A 15,715-nucleotide genomic window follows, 5' to 3' on the forward strand; every position below is an offset into this window, starting at 1 on the left:
ATATAGGGCTGGGTATAATTGACCCAACATTATCAAAACTGACATTTAAAACCAATAACCACTTGCTATTGTAGGTATAGGTAGGTTCATCAGATCATTTAGTTTTTTTACATTGTATATTTCTTATGTCAACGAATCTACAAAGAATATCTATCTATCTATCTATCTATCTATCTATGTATATAAATAAATAGAAACTTTTATCAATCGTAATCGAGGGAAAAGGTGTGGAATAATGGTGATATATACGGTATTGATTTGAAGTCATATTGCCCACATACGCAGCCCTATATAGGCGACGGGGGGTGTAACCTTTTAGCCGATGGCGGAGAGGCAGCGGTTGTTCTATGCAGCAACGCATGCGCTTGCAGCAACGCATGGATATCATGTTTTATAAAGGGCAACAATCTCCTGAGGCCATCTTCAGTCACATGCTGCTATACGCTGCACAGACGCGATACTGTACTTAAATCAAGCTGATGCTATCAGCTAAATGCTGAGTGACCATAGTATGACGTGTGTGTGTGTGTGTGTGTGCGCCTGTGTGCGCGCGCTTGCGTGCGCATGCAGCTGTATTGTATACAGTATACATGCCACAGCAAAAAAAATACCCAGAATTAGATGAGGAATGTGTGAGTATGCTATATTTATTATTCTCATGCGGCGGCGCGGCGCTGACTCGTGCTTTTACCCTGCATGCACCTGACTGATTAGCTTCAGGTGGACAGGCCCTTTGATTCACTGGCTGAATGTATGTCGAGTCGACGTTATACCTTTCTTTCTCTCAAACTGTCTCAGTTTAACCCATTCTGAAACTGAGATCACATTCTAAAAATGTCTTCTATACATCCTGACAGTTTTCTGAAAAAGCCTATGTTTCTATGTCAGTCGTTCTTCGATTTTTCAAAAATAGCAGACCTACAAGATTGTAGATCTGCTATTTTTAGAAGACATTTTTAGAATCTGATCTCAGGTCAGAATGGGTTAGGGTCAGGCTCAAGGTCAACACCGTCACACTTGGGATATATACGACGGCGACGGTGCAGTGTCGACTCTGTCGAGTGTGACGCTGTGATTGGACGAGCGTTCCTCGAGAACGGCCGTGTGACGTCGTGGTCAACGACAGCACTTTCCAGGAGCGAATCAGAAATCAGTCTTTTCCTGAAGGGGATATAACGTGTTCAATACGGGGCACGGCGCTCTGGTGGTGGTAATTTTAGAGGTCAGGGAACGTTGCATGGATGCGAGTCAATGCAATGTCCCTAAACGTTTCCAGCGTGCGTGTGTGTGTGCGCGCACGTGCGTGCGTGCATGTGTTTGCATGCGTGCGTTTGCGTATTATCTTGTAGTGTACTGTACTGTACTGTACTGTACTGTATGTACTGTGTCACATTTACATTTGATTTCTGTAGACATGGGCGATGTCCGTTGGGAACGCGCCATGCCTCCGTGTGTATGCACTTAAGTGCCCGTTGTCAGAGTACTTCGTGCAGTACCCACTTGGAGGACTTTTTTTTAAATCTTTTTTTGTGGCTTTCGCCTTTATTTTATATTTTTTTATGGAGGGACAGACAGTAGGCTGAGAGGAAATGGGGAGAGAGATGGGGGGGGGGGGAAGTCATGCAGTGAAGGCCGTCGGGATCGGGAGTCGAAGTCGAACCCGCGGCACACTGCCAGACTGGATCACCAGCCAAGGTGCCTGGACCGCTGAGCCACGGCCCAGGCCCTTGGAGGCCATTCTAAGTATAGGGATTGTCCCAATCACGTTTTTTTTGCTGCTCCCAATCAGATTCCGATCATTTGATTTTGAGTATCTGCCGATACCGATTTTTTCCCCCGATCTGACATTTATAAAGGACACTTATGCCATATCACAATATAGTACAATATCTAAAATAACAGACAATATCCAGTCTAATATTATGACGAGGATATATTAATATTGATACTATAAGGATGTGCCGATCACCGTTTTCTTTTAGCTCCCGATCCGATTCATTTGAAAATGACGTGTATACGCACGGCCCCTGATTCCCGATCGCGTGATTGGATCGGGACAACCCTATAAGACTTCAATACCATACTTTGATGGCATGGTGGATCTCCATATGGGACACAGACACATTCATAGATAGATTTCTGTACAACCCTTAGACTCTAAGGGTTGTACAGAAATCTCTAAGGCTCTAACTCTAAGGCTTAGAGTATAAATATAATAGAGTCGTCACCGAGAGGAAATTAACCCTGAGGACGAAATGGACATAGTGGTCGAATTTGGTATTGCAGCTCTATAGCCAGCGCTGGGCCGTTGACTATATCATTGCATACGTCCATGTTATTGGGGGCAATGACACGTGAACGCTATACGTTTCATACGTGAACGTGCGCAAATGGCGCAATGATAGCCAATGGCCAGCGCGTTCATGTGTTTGGGCCCAATCCATCCCAGAATGCACTCTGTTCCTATACACGGAAGGAGACGTGAAATCACCTCATGCACCTTTTGAGCAACTTAATGCAAGTGGATGGGAGGAGAAATCCGGTGACGTCTCTATTAATATATACTCTTTGCAACCGCTGGTCCAATAACCAACTTAATGCACACACACACACACACACACGAATGGAGAGTTACATTCTCCTCCTCTGGTCTCTCTCTCCCCTCGCTAAAGGCAACGACCTGTTCCTGGTGGCGGTTCACGAGCTGGGCCACGCGCTGGGTCTGGAGCACTCCAACGACCCCACCGCCATCATGGCTCCGTTCTACCAGTACATGGACACGGAGAACTTCAAACTACCTCACGACGACCTTCAGGGCATCCAGAAGATATACGGTATAACTCTCAGAAGCATGATCAAACCCAGTGGTTCCCGCAAACGTCTTAGCCCTCTTTGTCCTCTTTGTGACCGCCAGGCCTAAAGCTGGCGTGCAGGATGTGAAGGAAAAGGATGTATAAGAGTATATTATTCGAAGTCTATAGAGCGTCGCAGTCCCGTAGCCCCCCTCGAGAGACCCGGGAAAATAAATCCCTGTTCATTTTCCTCATAGGCTTTTCAGAAAGTATTTATTTAAAGACGTTTACGCCGCGGACAAAGCCAACTCTTTGTCGTGACAAATCATGACAATAAACACAATGTTTCGGGCCAAACGAAGAATTAGAAAGTAGAAAAAAAACGGCAGGTTACAACACTTTTTGTTGTTGTTGTTTTTCTTCTTTGTAATTATTTGTTTGGTCCAACATATTTTTTTTTCACGACTCGAGTTGGCTTCGTATGACACTTAAAAGGTCTTTAACTAAATACCTTTTGAAATGGGGAAAATGCATTGGGAATTATTTCCTGGGGCTGGCGTCTTCATGAAAGACTGCAACGCTCTATTCTGAAGCTCTTTTCTTTATCTCTTTTTGCTATTGTGTATAATACACATATATTTATATATATATATGAATATACACAATGTGTATATTCATATACTGTATGTACTCGTTATCTTTTGTTGTTGCAGTTATTATTATTATTATTTTCTCTTTCAGAGTATACAGTGCACAAAGATGTGACAGAGAAAGAGGACAATGATGTATTTGTATTTATGCTGTGGGGGGAAGGTGTGGGGAAATGAAATTGTTTTGTTTTTCAAATGTTAAAAACCAAATAAAAATATATACAAATTCTAAAGAAATAAATAAAATAAAAAATAAAATAAAAAGATTTAGCCCGTGACCCAAAAGAGAGAGTTTTGAAATAACTAAAATGTAGGAAACCAAAAAAAAAGAACGGACCCATAAAAATATGTCCACGACCCACAAATGGATCCCGACCCACTGTTTGGGAATCAGTGCTCTAACCTGAGAACGAAGACACAACACATCGTAAAAAAAAAATATATATATATATTTTTTGGGGCTTTTGTTGGTCGGGGATCGGGACTCGAACCCGCGACACACTGTCATGCTGGACCATATACCAGCTATACATACAGGAGCTGATGTCCACCTTTTTGGCCTTCAGGTCCCCCGGACAGGGCTCCACAGCCCACCAGGCCCCCGCCGACGGCCCCTCCCCCCCGCTTCCACACCCCGTCGGACCCCCGCAAGCACGACCGCCAGGTGCGGCCCCACCGCCCGCCCCAGGGGGCCAAGCCCTCCAACCCCAACTCCAAACCCAACATCTGCGATGGAGGCTTCAACACGCTGGCCATCCTCCGACAAGAACTGTTTGTTTTCAAGGTACGTTGGTCAGTTGCCGAATGATACATATACTTGCTATCCTCTGCGTATACACAATAGATGTGATGCGCATGCTTAAAGTGAATGGCACATGGAGTGGCAAATCGAGTGTCAAAGCAACATGCAAAGTGAGTTTAACGTTGTTTAACGTTGTTTAATGCAATCAGACAGGACTTTTCTGTTTGGATGCATGGGTTGTCAAGGCCAGAAAGTAGTTTTTTGCCACTCCGTAAGCATTCCTGCATAACTTTTTTTATGGGGTTTAATGATGATGTCACGCGCATGTGCCCTCTATTGAGCAAATCCAAATCATTCACATTTATAATGAAAATAGTTCATGATATTGTTACTGTACGGAGCAAGTCAATACCAGACCCTGGGGGGGGGGGGAGCAGAGCGCACAACAACCCCCCCCCTCCCCCTCGTACGACACAATGCATTCTGCTGCGATAGAATAACCCATCAAAGCTCGACATTACATCGCTTTCAAACAAACACATCCCTGCAACTGCGGGTCTTTCAAGCCTCGGCTACTGTAGTTTTCTCTCACACAAATTAAAAGCAATTGGGAGTTAAGAGTTCAGCACCACAGTGCACGGCGGGCCCACTTCAACTAATTAACTAAAATGTTTATAAGAATTGGCACGGCGGCCAAACGGTACAAGCACTGTTTAAGGGCATGACAAGCAGACTATACTGTAAGTGAACTTCAATGTAATGTCACAGTGTGCAATACTGTACTGTGTAGCCTACATGTTAAATGTTTTTTTGGGCAGCTGTTCTTGATAATGATTTTACCAGCGTGAGCCAGCATGAGACTTGAGCAATGAACTACTCACCTGATGCCATGGAGGTTCCATGTTTAATAGAGCACCGATTCCGAAGTCCTGACGTCACTCGCTCATCCCCTGGTTCGGTCTGGTTCACGGAAGTAATTTCTCTATGGAGAATAACATGGGGTCATCTCTTAAAATCGTTTCATATAAGCATTGTGGTCCACAAATAAACAAGCTGTCTCTGCGTTATTGTCAGGGAGGCGTCTCTGTATCGTTTCATATATGATACAGTCTGTTTCTAACGAAAATGTACCTAATGCAGTAGCAGTAACAACAGTGTTTTCTCTCAGTCAGTTGATTCTTCATATCCATATGAGTGAAACGGCCGGGGTGACATGTTTATTCTTCAAACACAGTACTTACAGTATATGAGGCGATCTAAAATCCCCCTATGGGGATTACAATGCAAATAAAAAGTACATGACCCCGTGGATTTGCGCCCTCTACCGATATTGACGTCAGACTTCGGTGTATGCTACTTCCAAAGTGTGTACATTAAGTCACAGATGCATCAGAATCAACTTTATTTTCTCATCACAGTTGTCAAGTAAAATAGTGGGTGAAATTATTTTTGTGCATCGTAAGAAAAAATAAGAAAGGGAAGAAGCGAGAGGGTGGGGGGGGGGGGGGGGGGGAGTAAGGATATCAAGGCAGGAAAAAGGAGAAAGGGAGCGCTTTTAGCACAAAAAGTACAACAACCTATCACGGGGCAGCTTGGCTACAACCGAAACAGACTTCTAGTCTACTTGAATGGGCCTGCTGCTCGTACCAAGAGGCAGGGCTTGCAAAGTGCGAACAAGTAAAGGTCTGTGACTTTGTGATCGCGATCATCCGACAGCTGGAATGCCGTACCCCCAGCTGACCCCTGGTCAGGGCCGGTTGAGACCTATAGGTGGCGCTGCAACAAGCGAGATCCGTAGCGGCCGCCCCCGCACATGCACGCACGCAGCCACGCACGTGAATGCAGGGAGTCGGATTTCTATAACTATATCCTCGTGGAGAATTTAATATTTTATTTTTGACTTACCATTTTTTGTATTATTAGTCCTTTTTCCATCTGCAAACAACTCGGAACGAAGTGAGCCAACTGTCCATCTTGGTCCAAGAGTAACCTAACTCCTTTTAACGTTCAACTCAGTCTTCAAAGGTCCACAATAATCCTCATCGCCAATGTTGTGTGCCTAACTTATAAGTTAGTGCAACCTGCATTGAGTCATACACAAAGCTTTTCATTCATTTATTAAGTAAGCCACACTTCTCTCGACCGGTCTCATAACATACCATTATGTTACATAACATTGTGTGTATCTACACAATTCTGTTACCTGCTTCCTGGTACCTGTTTCTGGTCATGTGACCCAAGCAACCAATACACAATAGACTAACAGGGCTTTTTTTTGGGAGTTGCCAGTTTGGTTAAGTGTGTTGACGATATCCCCCACTTGCAAATAGTGCAGCAAATGCAACATTGTTGTTGTGAGGAGCAGAACAGGGGTGCAAAGTGTATTTATTCTTGTTTCTTTCATTATTTCAAGTGCTTTAGCGCCGCCCCTATGGACCTGGCTCCCTCCTGCTTGCTGTTTGGGCCGGCGCTGCCCCTGGTACACTGTCCAGCACTGTAAAATCCTCAATTCATGATTAGTTCAACATAACATAACATAGTTTAACATTGAGGATCAAACTGTGTTGAGTACAGTATGCCAGGTGGAGACTAATATGTAGCATAAGTCAGTAAAAAACACAGACTATTCAAAAAAAGTCCAGGAGGCAGGCTTGGAGAAGAACTAAAGATTTTTAATTGCATCCAGGCCCGGACAACAAAAAGCGTACAAGAAGAAAATTCAAACAACTTAAATTGTAACGAATTAATTGACAGTTTCAACCTCTCTCCATGGCAGCCTTCACTCCTGCTGTTCTGTTCCCCTTGCGTATATACTCTGCCAACTCCACCCTTGGCTTTCTAATCAACCAGACACAAGTACAATAGCAATCCACCCCAAGACGCTCCCCATGTTCTAATCAATCAGCTAGGCAGCTCTCAATAAGCTTTTCAGGCACCAATCACACCAACTACACGGCTAAGGCTTCAACAGGCCGCTCTGCCATATAACAGCATCCTCCTGTGCAGATAAACAAAAACACATTAGCGATTCCAGTCACAACAGAATGTGCACCTTCTGTGGGACTACTGGGGAAAGTCACAAGCATGACATACATTTCAAATTCAATATGAACATGAACAGCGGCTGAAAATAGAGAAAATTAGTCTCCAAGAGGCTGCTCTGTGACACATTTTAAAATAGTGAAAATAGCCGACCTACAAGCTTGTAGATGTGCTATTTTCACAATTTTAACCAAACATTGGTTCATATATCATATCATATAATGAGAGGAGTTTTATAATTAACTAAATCAATTGGTTTGATGAACTGTTACACCTCTTCATAAGTCGTGTCCATTTCTTCGTGTCCATTTCCACAGGACCAGTGGTTCTGGAGGGTGCGCGACAACTCGGTAGTCCCCGGCTACCCCATGCAGATCAACTACTTCTGGAGAGGACTGCCTTCCAAAATAGACGCCGTCTATGAAAACAGTGAAGGGAAGTTTGTATTTTTTAAAGGTAAGAAACAGAAACGGCGAATCTACAAGCTGCACCGCGTGCGTCACAATGCGATGCACTGTAGCTTCGATGTACCCTAATAAACAACGTGAAAACTGACTGTGGCATATATAGCCTGTGGAATCTGAATGCAATCCATTGTTGATGTTTTAACCATTTTAGATTATTGATCAATTATGTTATGCAAGCATCAATTATTTTCCTTCATAGTCAGTTGTATCCGTGAGGTTGCTTCGTTGTTTGCGAAGCTGTTTGCATGTGTGTGTCTGTGTGTGTCTGTGTGTGTGTGTGTGTGTGTGTGTGTGTGTGTCTGTGTGTGTGTGTGTGTGTGTGTCTGTGTGTGTGTGTGTGTGTGTGTGTGTACTAGCTGTATGCTAGCAGAGCGGGTTGAGGGTCCAGTTCGTCCACAGCCCATCAGGCAGATTAACATGACATCTGTCACGCAGTAGGATCAGAAAATGCCCCATGCTTTATTTATTCTCTCAGGGGGGGGGGCGTAACTCGGTGTGTGTTAGTGTGTGTGTATGCTGCGTGTGTCTGTGTGTGTGTGTGTGTGTCTGTGTGTGTGTGTGTGTGTGTGTGTGTGTGTGTGTGTGTGTGTGTGTGTGTGTGTGTGTGTGTGTGTGTGTGTGTGTGTGTGTGTGTGTGTGTGTGTGTGTGTGTGTGTGTGTGTGTGTGTGTGTGTGTGTACTTAGTCCAAGTGCCATAGTGGCCCTCTTCAGTCTTCACCCTGCCGGGAGCCACTCATGATCAGGCTGAATGAAATAAATCATGTATGTGTCTCTGTGGAATTGCCTTCAGACCTCGACATTTATTGTATTGTGTCAAATGCTGCATACTACGCATATTTTATAAATTAGTATAATGCATACAATTTAGAATTTTACAATTTAGGCATTTAGTAGATGCTCTTAATCCAGAGCGATTTACAGTAAGCAACACAAACACAACAGATGCATAGAAATGGTATTTGATGATATATGCATACAGTGTGTGTGTGTGTGTGTGTGTGTGTGTGTGTGTGTGTGTGTGTGTGTGTGTGTGTGTGTGTGTGCATACAGTATATATAAACTCAGCAACAAAAGTTCGGAAACTTACGTTTGGTCCATTATGTCTCCACTTTAATAATACCAATGGGTATTGTAAGGATTGGGTGTTCGTGGAATGAGCAACACAGCTAAACGTGTGGGTAGCACAGCATGAGATGCTTTGATGTTTAATGTGACACTGTGCATGTTGTTTGTGGCTTTTCAATGAAGTTGTGTTTTTTAATGTTTTACGTACTGTAAAGCACTTTGGTACAACGTATAGTTGTTTTTAAATGTGCTATATAAATAAAGGTGGTATGGTATGGTATGGTATGGTATGGTATGGTATGGTATGGTATGGTAGCGCCAAAATGGGCAAAATGGCAAGTGGTTGGTATTCAACCCTTCCTTTGAGTTGCTTAGTGCATTGGATGATTGCACTCTCCCACAGTAATAAGGAAAAAACAACACATATTGTACACTATATTAATTTTACACTCAGTGTTAGGGAACTCGGTAGCAGGTGGAAGATCCATAAGAGCAGCAACAGCTTGGCACCATGCTGGTCACCAGACCGCTCACCAGACCTAGCCACTTTTTGCTGTGAGATGGCATCCCATTCCTCGACCAGGTTCTGTTGCAAGTCATCCAACATGGTTCTGTTGGTCAGTGTCAAGTGTTCAAATGGGTTGAGGTCTGGCCATTCCATCCTCTCCACTCCCACATTTCTGGAGGTAAGCTAAGCTATACTCTGTGATGATCTAGCATGGGCTCTTGTGGGGGGCGACTCGAGCGTTGTCATCCTGCGGAGGATGGCGTTATATGTCCCAGATTCTGACGGTATGGGATCGCCACTGGCTGCAGAATCTCATCCCGATATCTCACTGCATTGAGAGGCGGCCTTCAATGATGACAACTTCAAGTTCTGTGAGAGAGATACTGTACTGCCCCATACAAATGCCAAGCTGTATACAGCTGCTTTTGCGTAAAATGAAAGTGTAAAAATGGCCAATCTGTGTTTTTTTTTTAATCCTTATTACTGTGGGAGAGTGCAAGCATCCGATGCACTAAGCAACCCTAAAGCAAGGGTTGAATACCAACCACTTGCCATTTTGCCAAACATTTTGTAAAGGTGACTAATCAACGATTAAAATGATATAAAATACAATACCGATATTATTAAAGTGGATAAATAATGGACCAAAGTTTCCGAACTTTTGTTGCTGAATCTATATATATATATATGGAAAAAAGAGAATATCAGCAGAACTGCAAGATGTTTTCCCCAAGAGCACTTGAATACATTCTGAGCCAGCAGTGCTTGCATGCTTGTTGTAATGTGTACCGGTGGATATTAGTTTTAGGGTTCATTTTTTGACTTTATTCTGTTCCCCCCCCCCCCCGCTACTACATGCTACTGATGTGACTTGACGACGGGTGCATTTTTTCCCCCCTTTTCTTTCACAGGGAAGCACTTCTGGGTGTTCAAGGACACCACTCTGCAGCCCACCTACCCTCAGGACATCTCCTTGTTCGGGAGTGGCATGCCCACACAGAGCATCGAAACGGCCGTCTGGTGGGAAGACGTGGCCAAGACTTACTTCTTCAAAGGAGACAGGTTTGTTTTTATTTTTTTTCCGGCAGTGGATTCTACCCGTTATCACTGTATTAACCCATTCTGAACGGGCACCCATTTTGGTGTTAGCATCATGTTATGCTTTACCTATTGAAAAATAGCAGATCTACAAGCTCATATCGCGCCACCGAGTGGCGCGATACGAGCTTGTAGGTCTGCTATTTTTGAAAAATTCGAAGAACGACTGACATTTTTAGAATCTGATCTCAGGTCAGAATGGGTTCATCAGACCAGTGTGTGTCCAGTGGAAACCTCGTATGAATCTGATCTCAGGTCAGAATGGGTTAAAATAGAGGGAATCAACCGTTTATCAGGACGTTGGAATGCGGCCGATATGGCCATACTGGCATACTCACGCTGAAACAGTGAGTATGTGGAAAATGTCCATACTGGGCCCATTCCGTGCTCCAACGGAGAGAGAGAGAGACACACAGACAGACAGACAGACAGACAGACAGACAGACAGACAGACAGACAGACAGACAGACAGACAGCAATCTGCTCGGAGTGGCAAAGTGCTGCTCAGATTGTATATCACCGTGTCCCCCCAAAGCCATTGATCCTGTCAAAAGGCTACTGCCCGATTCCATTAAAGTTAATAGTTCAAGTTCTTCCGTCAGTATTTACATGCCCTGCTCATGCCAGTTGGAATGCAGGCTATTGTAACCTTTTTTTCCTCTCTTGTTTTAGCTGGTAAATTCCTTGATTTGACTCTTATGATCATGGCGTATTCTTTCATTATGTCATTTGTTTCATGAATACACATAATGTGTTCATTACTGAAGCAACGTACGTCCCCGTCCCCCCCCCCCGCATCGGAGGATCTGTTGTTGATGTGCGCGTTCACTGCGAGGGAGTTGGGAGAGCGGATCAACGTGACTCAGATGTCCGTTCATCTGTTGTGATAAATCATATCGTATCTGGCTATGGATCTCATGGTGAGAGCACATGAGCCGTGTTGTCATGACGCTGTCATCGTCGTCCCTCGGCCTCCTGTTGCACAGAATCATCATCCTATCCTGCATCTTAACCAATTCTGACCTGAGATCAGATTCTAAAAAATGTCTTCTACATCCTGACAGTTTTCTGAAAAAGCCATGTTTCTATGTCAGTCGTTCTTCGATTTTTCAAAAATAGCAGACCTGCAAGCTCGTAGCGAGCTTGTAGATCTGCTATTTTTCAATAGCTAAAGCATGACATAATGCTAACACCAAAAGGCGTTCCCGACCCAAAATGGGTTAAAAAAACAAACATGATTTAATCTCTGTGACTGATACCGCAATCATGAACAATTGTGTGTGTGTGTGTGTGTGTGTGTGTGTGTGTGTGTGTGTGTGTGTGTGTGTGTGTGTGTGTGTGTGTGTACATTCACATTGCCCATTGAATTTCTATCCTACTGTAGATATTGGAGGTACAACGAGGACATGAGGACAATGGACCCTGGATATCCAAAACCCATCACCGTATGGAAGGGTATCCCTGACTCTCCACAGGGAGCCTTTGTGGACAAGGCCAATGGTATATGTCCTATTTATCTGCAACTGCTTTAAGCTGTGCTTATCTGCCCTACATTCCCCGCCACAGTCACACAGCACTGCTGTGGCACTTGGCACTGCACAAGGCGCTGTATATGCTCATTTAGCAGCACAGTTCAAGCTTATATTTAACCACACAGTGGACAGTGGCAAACATCTTGACAAAAATAGTAGATCTACAGGCCTAGAACACATTGTGTTTTTGACTTGTGATGCGAACTTGTGAGCTTGTAGATGGTAGCTTGTAGATTTTGTGTGTAGAGCAAACAGAGGAGGGAGCCTATAGTGACCATGCAGGGACTCCAGGCAACTAAGTATCATTGGGTTTTGTGGTTAACCTAAAATGTAGATACGCAGGTCTGCCTACGTACTGTACATGCTCATAATAAACAGTAACGTTACAGACTACAGTGTAACAATGTCAATTGTGGGCGTGTTTCATTCGGGGTGTTCCTGTGTGCCAACAATAATAGTACGTTTAAAATGTACAAGAGCTGTCCATATACTGGCAAACAGTACATGAAAGACACCCGCAATTAATGTTATTGCCTTCAGCTGTGGTTAGTGCTTGCTTATAGCCTTATACCCATCGAGAATCATGCCTGCTGTGAAAAGGGCCTATTGATCAAGTTCTGGGATCCGAGAACAAACGTCTCATTCTATTACACTGCCGCCGCGCCATAAACTAGTCACTGGCGCGGCTAATTGCGAAATCTTTGCCGGTCAACCATGAAGCTTGTGTGAGTGACTCTGCTGTGGTGGGTGCATGAAGTGTTTGGTCCGACGTGCTAACATTCCCACAGCCATGAGTCCGACACCCTATACCCAAAACCCAACCTTAACTCATTCTGACCTGAGATCAGATTCATACGAGGTTTCCACTGGACAACACACTGGTCTGATTAACCCATTCTGACCTGAGATCAGATTCTAAAAATGTCAGTCGCTCTTCGATTTTTCAAAAATAGCAGACCTACAAGCTCATAGCGCGCCACTCGGTGGCGCGCTATGAGCTTATAGATCTGCTATTTTTCAATAGCTAAAGCATAACATGATGCTAATACCAAAATGGGTTCCCGGTCAGAATGGGTTAAACATAACCTCACAGGAAGCCACGGGTTAGTTTTAACCACGGCCACGGGTGTATAGTTCCCGCCGCGCATGTCGTGAGTGTCAGACCAATCGCCTGTCGGACTGTTAAGCTGCGTTCAGACTTGGATTGGTTAGAGCGGCGCGATGACATACAAAGTCAATGCAAAGACGATAGTTGCGCGAACGGGACAGCTCCCGTGACCTGACGAATATATATATATATATATATATTCAGGTCTGAACGCAACTTTAGTATTAGTATTGTAGCCTCGGCCAGGAGGTGAACCCGGGGTTCCCCATTCCAATGGCACGTACGTTAACCAGCCCGATAGGCAAGTAGCAACGCTGCACCGTATAGCCTACTACAGTATGTCTAACAAACTTATGCACCCCCTCTGCTGTGCCCCCCCCCCACACCCCCACACACACATCCAAGGCTACACCTACTTCTACAAGGGCAAGGAGTACTGGAAGTTCAACAACCAGCTGCTGCGGGTGGAGCCCGGCTACCCCCGCTCCATCCTGAGGGACTTCATGGGCTGCGACGGCCTGCCCGCCGACGACTCCGACCCCGACTGGGACTGGAGCCCCACGGAGGTGGAGGAGCGCCTCCACTACAACGACAACGGCGCGGGCGGCGGCGGCGGCGGCAACGGCAACGTGGACATCGTCATCAAGCTGGACAGCGGCGCCGGCGGCACGGAGAAGGCGGTGGCCATCGCCATCCCCTGCGTCCTGGCGCTCTGCATGATGGTGCTGCTCTACACCGTCTTCCAGTTCAGGAGGAAGAGCACGCAGCGCCACATACTGTACTGCAAGCGTTCCATGCAGGAGTGGGTCTAGAAAAGAAGAAAAGAGAAAAAAGGGGGGTGGGGGGGGGGGGGGATATAAGTTCCGTTTAGCGGTGTAGGTATTGTTCAAAGCCCCGCCCCCACCCCCCCACTGAGTGCAGCTATAACAGTGGGAAGCAACACAGAGGGGGGGGGGGCGCTGTACCTTTAGGGCTGCCATATGCTGGCGGCAGGTGTTAAAACTCTGTGTTTCAAGGCCCCCCCCCACCACCACCACCACGACATGCAAGTCATACAAAAACCCTTCAAGAGAGAGAGCCCTGTGGAAAAGACACTGGAGGAGGAGCCGCCGCAGAGCTCTGACATCTCTACTAATACTGTATGTGTCTGCGTTGACGACTTTCCTTTGTGTGTCGGAATGAACTCAATTAAGTGAGACGAGAGTTGAGCTCGAGTGGGACCTCGGCATCGTCTCCCCGTCCCCCCCCCCCCCCCCCCGTCTCTGCACGCCTCTCTTTTGAAAAGCCCCCCCTTTTTGGCGATAACTTCAGTTGACACTATAGACACGTATAGGCTACTATTTTGCTTTCCGTTCTTAATTAACTTGCCCTCAAGTTGTGCTTTTTTTTTTCTCTTTAATTTAAAAGATTATTCATTGTATGGAAGACTGACACACACACAAACCAAATAGGACTTTTCTTTTTCTTCCAAAGAGGATTTACTGCTCAAAGTTGTTTCTGCGGGTTATCTTTGTTCATAAATCATGGGTCTAACATTAATGTGGCATCATTTGTGTTAGCCATCTCTATTCATATCTTCCCGTCTGCTCTGTCATCTGTAGGAAGCGGCAGTGAATAATAAGAGCTGGGAACTGAAGACTGTTGTGGCAGTCTGTCTCCAGAATTGGGAGCCAAAACCTCTCTGCAATATTTGAGACTGCCTTAATCACAGATTAGTTTTAGTCACCCGTCTCTCTCTCTCTCTCGGTCTCTCTCTCTCTCCCTCCCTTACTGTCATTGTGTGCGTGTGCGCGTGTGTGTTTGTGCATGCGTGAATATGCACACCGAGTAGAAATGTTGAAGGGGTTCAAAACGCGTTTGCATATTTCATAAGACATTTTTGCTGTGCTTCTTTTTAGCGACTGCTACTTGGTTTATGAATCATCTTTTTACATAGTGTGTGAGGAACAAGTACTGTAGGTGTTGTAAAAGAAAAGGGGCAGACTCCCTGTGATAATATGAAGACATGCAGGGTGGAGATATTAATTTGTGAATGCAATATAAGGTACTGTATAGGTCCTAAAACAAATATACATGGTCTTGCAATTGCCTATATTCTGGTTGTTTCCATTAATATTACAGTGTGTTTATGTGTGGTTTTAGCATTTCTCTCAGAATTTGTCAGGCGATTCAGTCAGATGCCCCTATCCGTGAATGTTCATTATTTATTTATTATTTTGTTTTTGTTTTTTTATTTGTGCTTCTGATATTACAATTTCCTCTTACTTGAAATGGCTTCATAGTCCAACATCTACTGTACAGGATATCTATCTAAAGAACTAAACTCTCGCAGGCATTTAACACTAAAGAACATTAGGATTATTTCAAAATGACAAGGAACTTGTGTTTGGTTCCGTGTCGAGGCTTGATTAGATATGTTGTTTTTTTTTGTTTTTACTTATAGTGACATGAGTTTTATTAGTAAAGGATTAGCACTTGCACAAAGGAAAATGTGGATCGAGGTGTCATATCCTTTCATTGCTGAACATTGAACATGGATCATTTACAGACTCTTGTACTATTATTCAGCCTTTTACCGTCATGACCAGCTCTCATTGCAGTGACTGATCGACGTTGCAGAGCGGCTTGGTGGACTAAAGCTGTCATCTTTTTATAAACTTTGTGAAAGGTTCTGCCTGCAGCTTTCAGACGCTCTCTGCGCTGCCTCTCTC

The 15,715-nt window shown here is 44.6% G+C and overlaps 1 protein-coding gene across 1 annotated transcript in view; it reads left to right on the top strand.

Moving 5' to 3' along the window:
• The window catches only part of mmp16b (matrix metallopeptidase 16b (membrane-inserted)), a gene marked incomplete at both ends in the record, with an annotated part of 25,290 nt that extends 11,474 nt beyond the window's left edge, over positions 1-13,816 (top strand). The window contains 6 exons of the mRNA XM_080778114.1: positions 2,673-2,834; positions 4,009-4,226; positions 7,544-7,682; positions 10,178-10,328; positions 11,749-11,864; positions 13,410-13,816. Coding sequence (XP_080634240.1) covers positions 2,673-2,834; positions 4,009-4,226; positions 7,544-7,682; positions 10,178-10,328; positions 11,749-11,864; positions 13,410-13,816 — 1,193 coding nt within the window. The remainder of the gene's footprint in view (positions 1-2,672; positions 2,835-4,008; positions 4,227-7,543; positions 7,683-10,177; positions 10,329-11,748; positions 11,865-13,409) is intronic.
• Positions 13,817-15,715: the final 1,899 nt, after the last annotated feature.

This window comes from Protomyctophum bolini (assembly GCF_963924005.1).
Source record: "Protomyctophum bolini genome assembly, chromosome: 12".
Lineage (NCBI taxonomy): Eukaryota > Metazoa > Chordata > Actinopteri > Myctophiformes > Myctophidae > Protomyctophum > Protomyctophum bolini.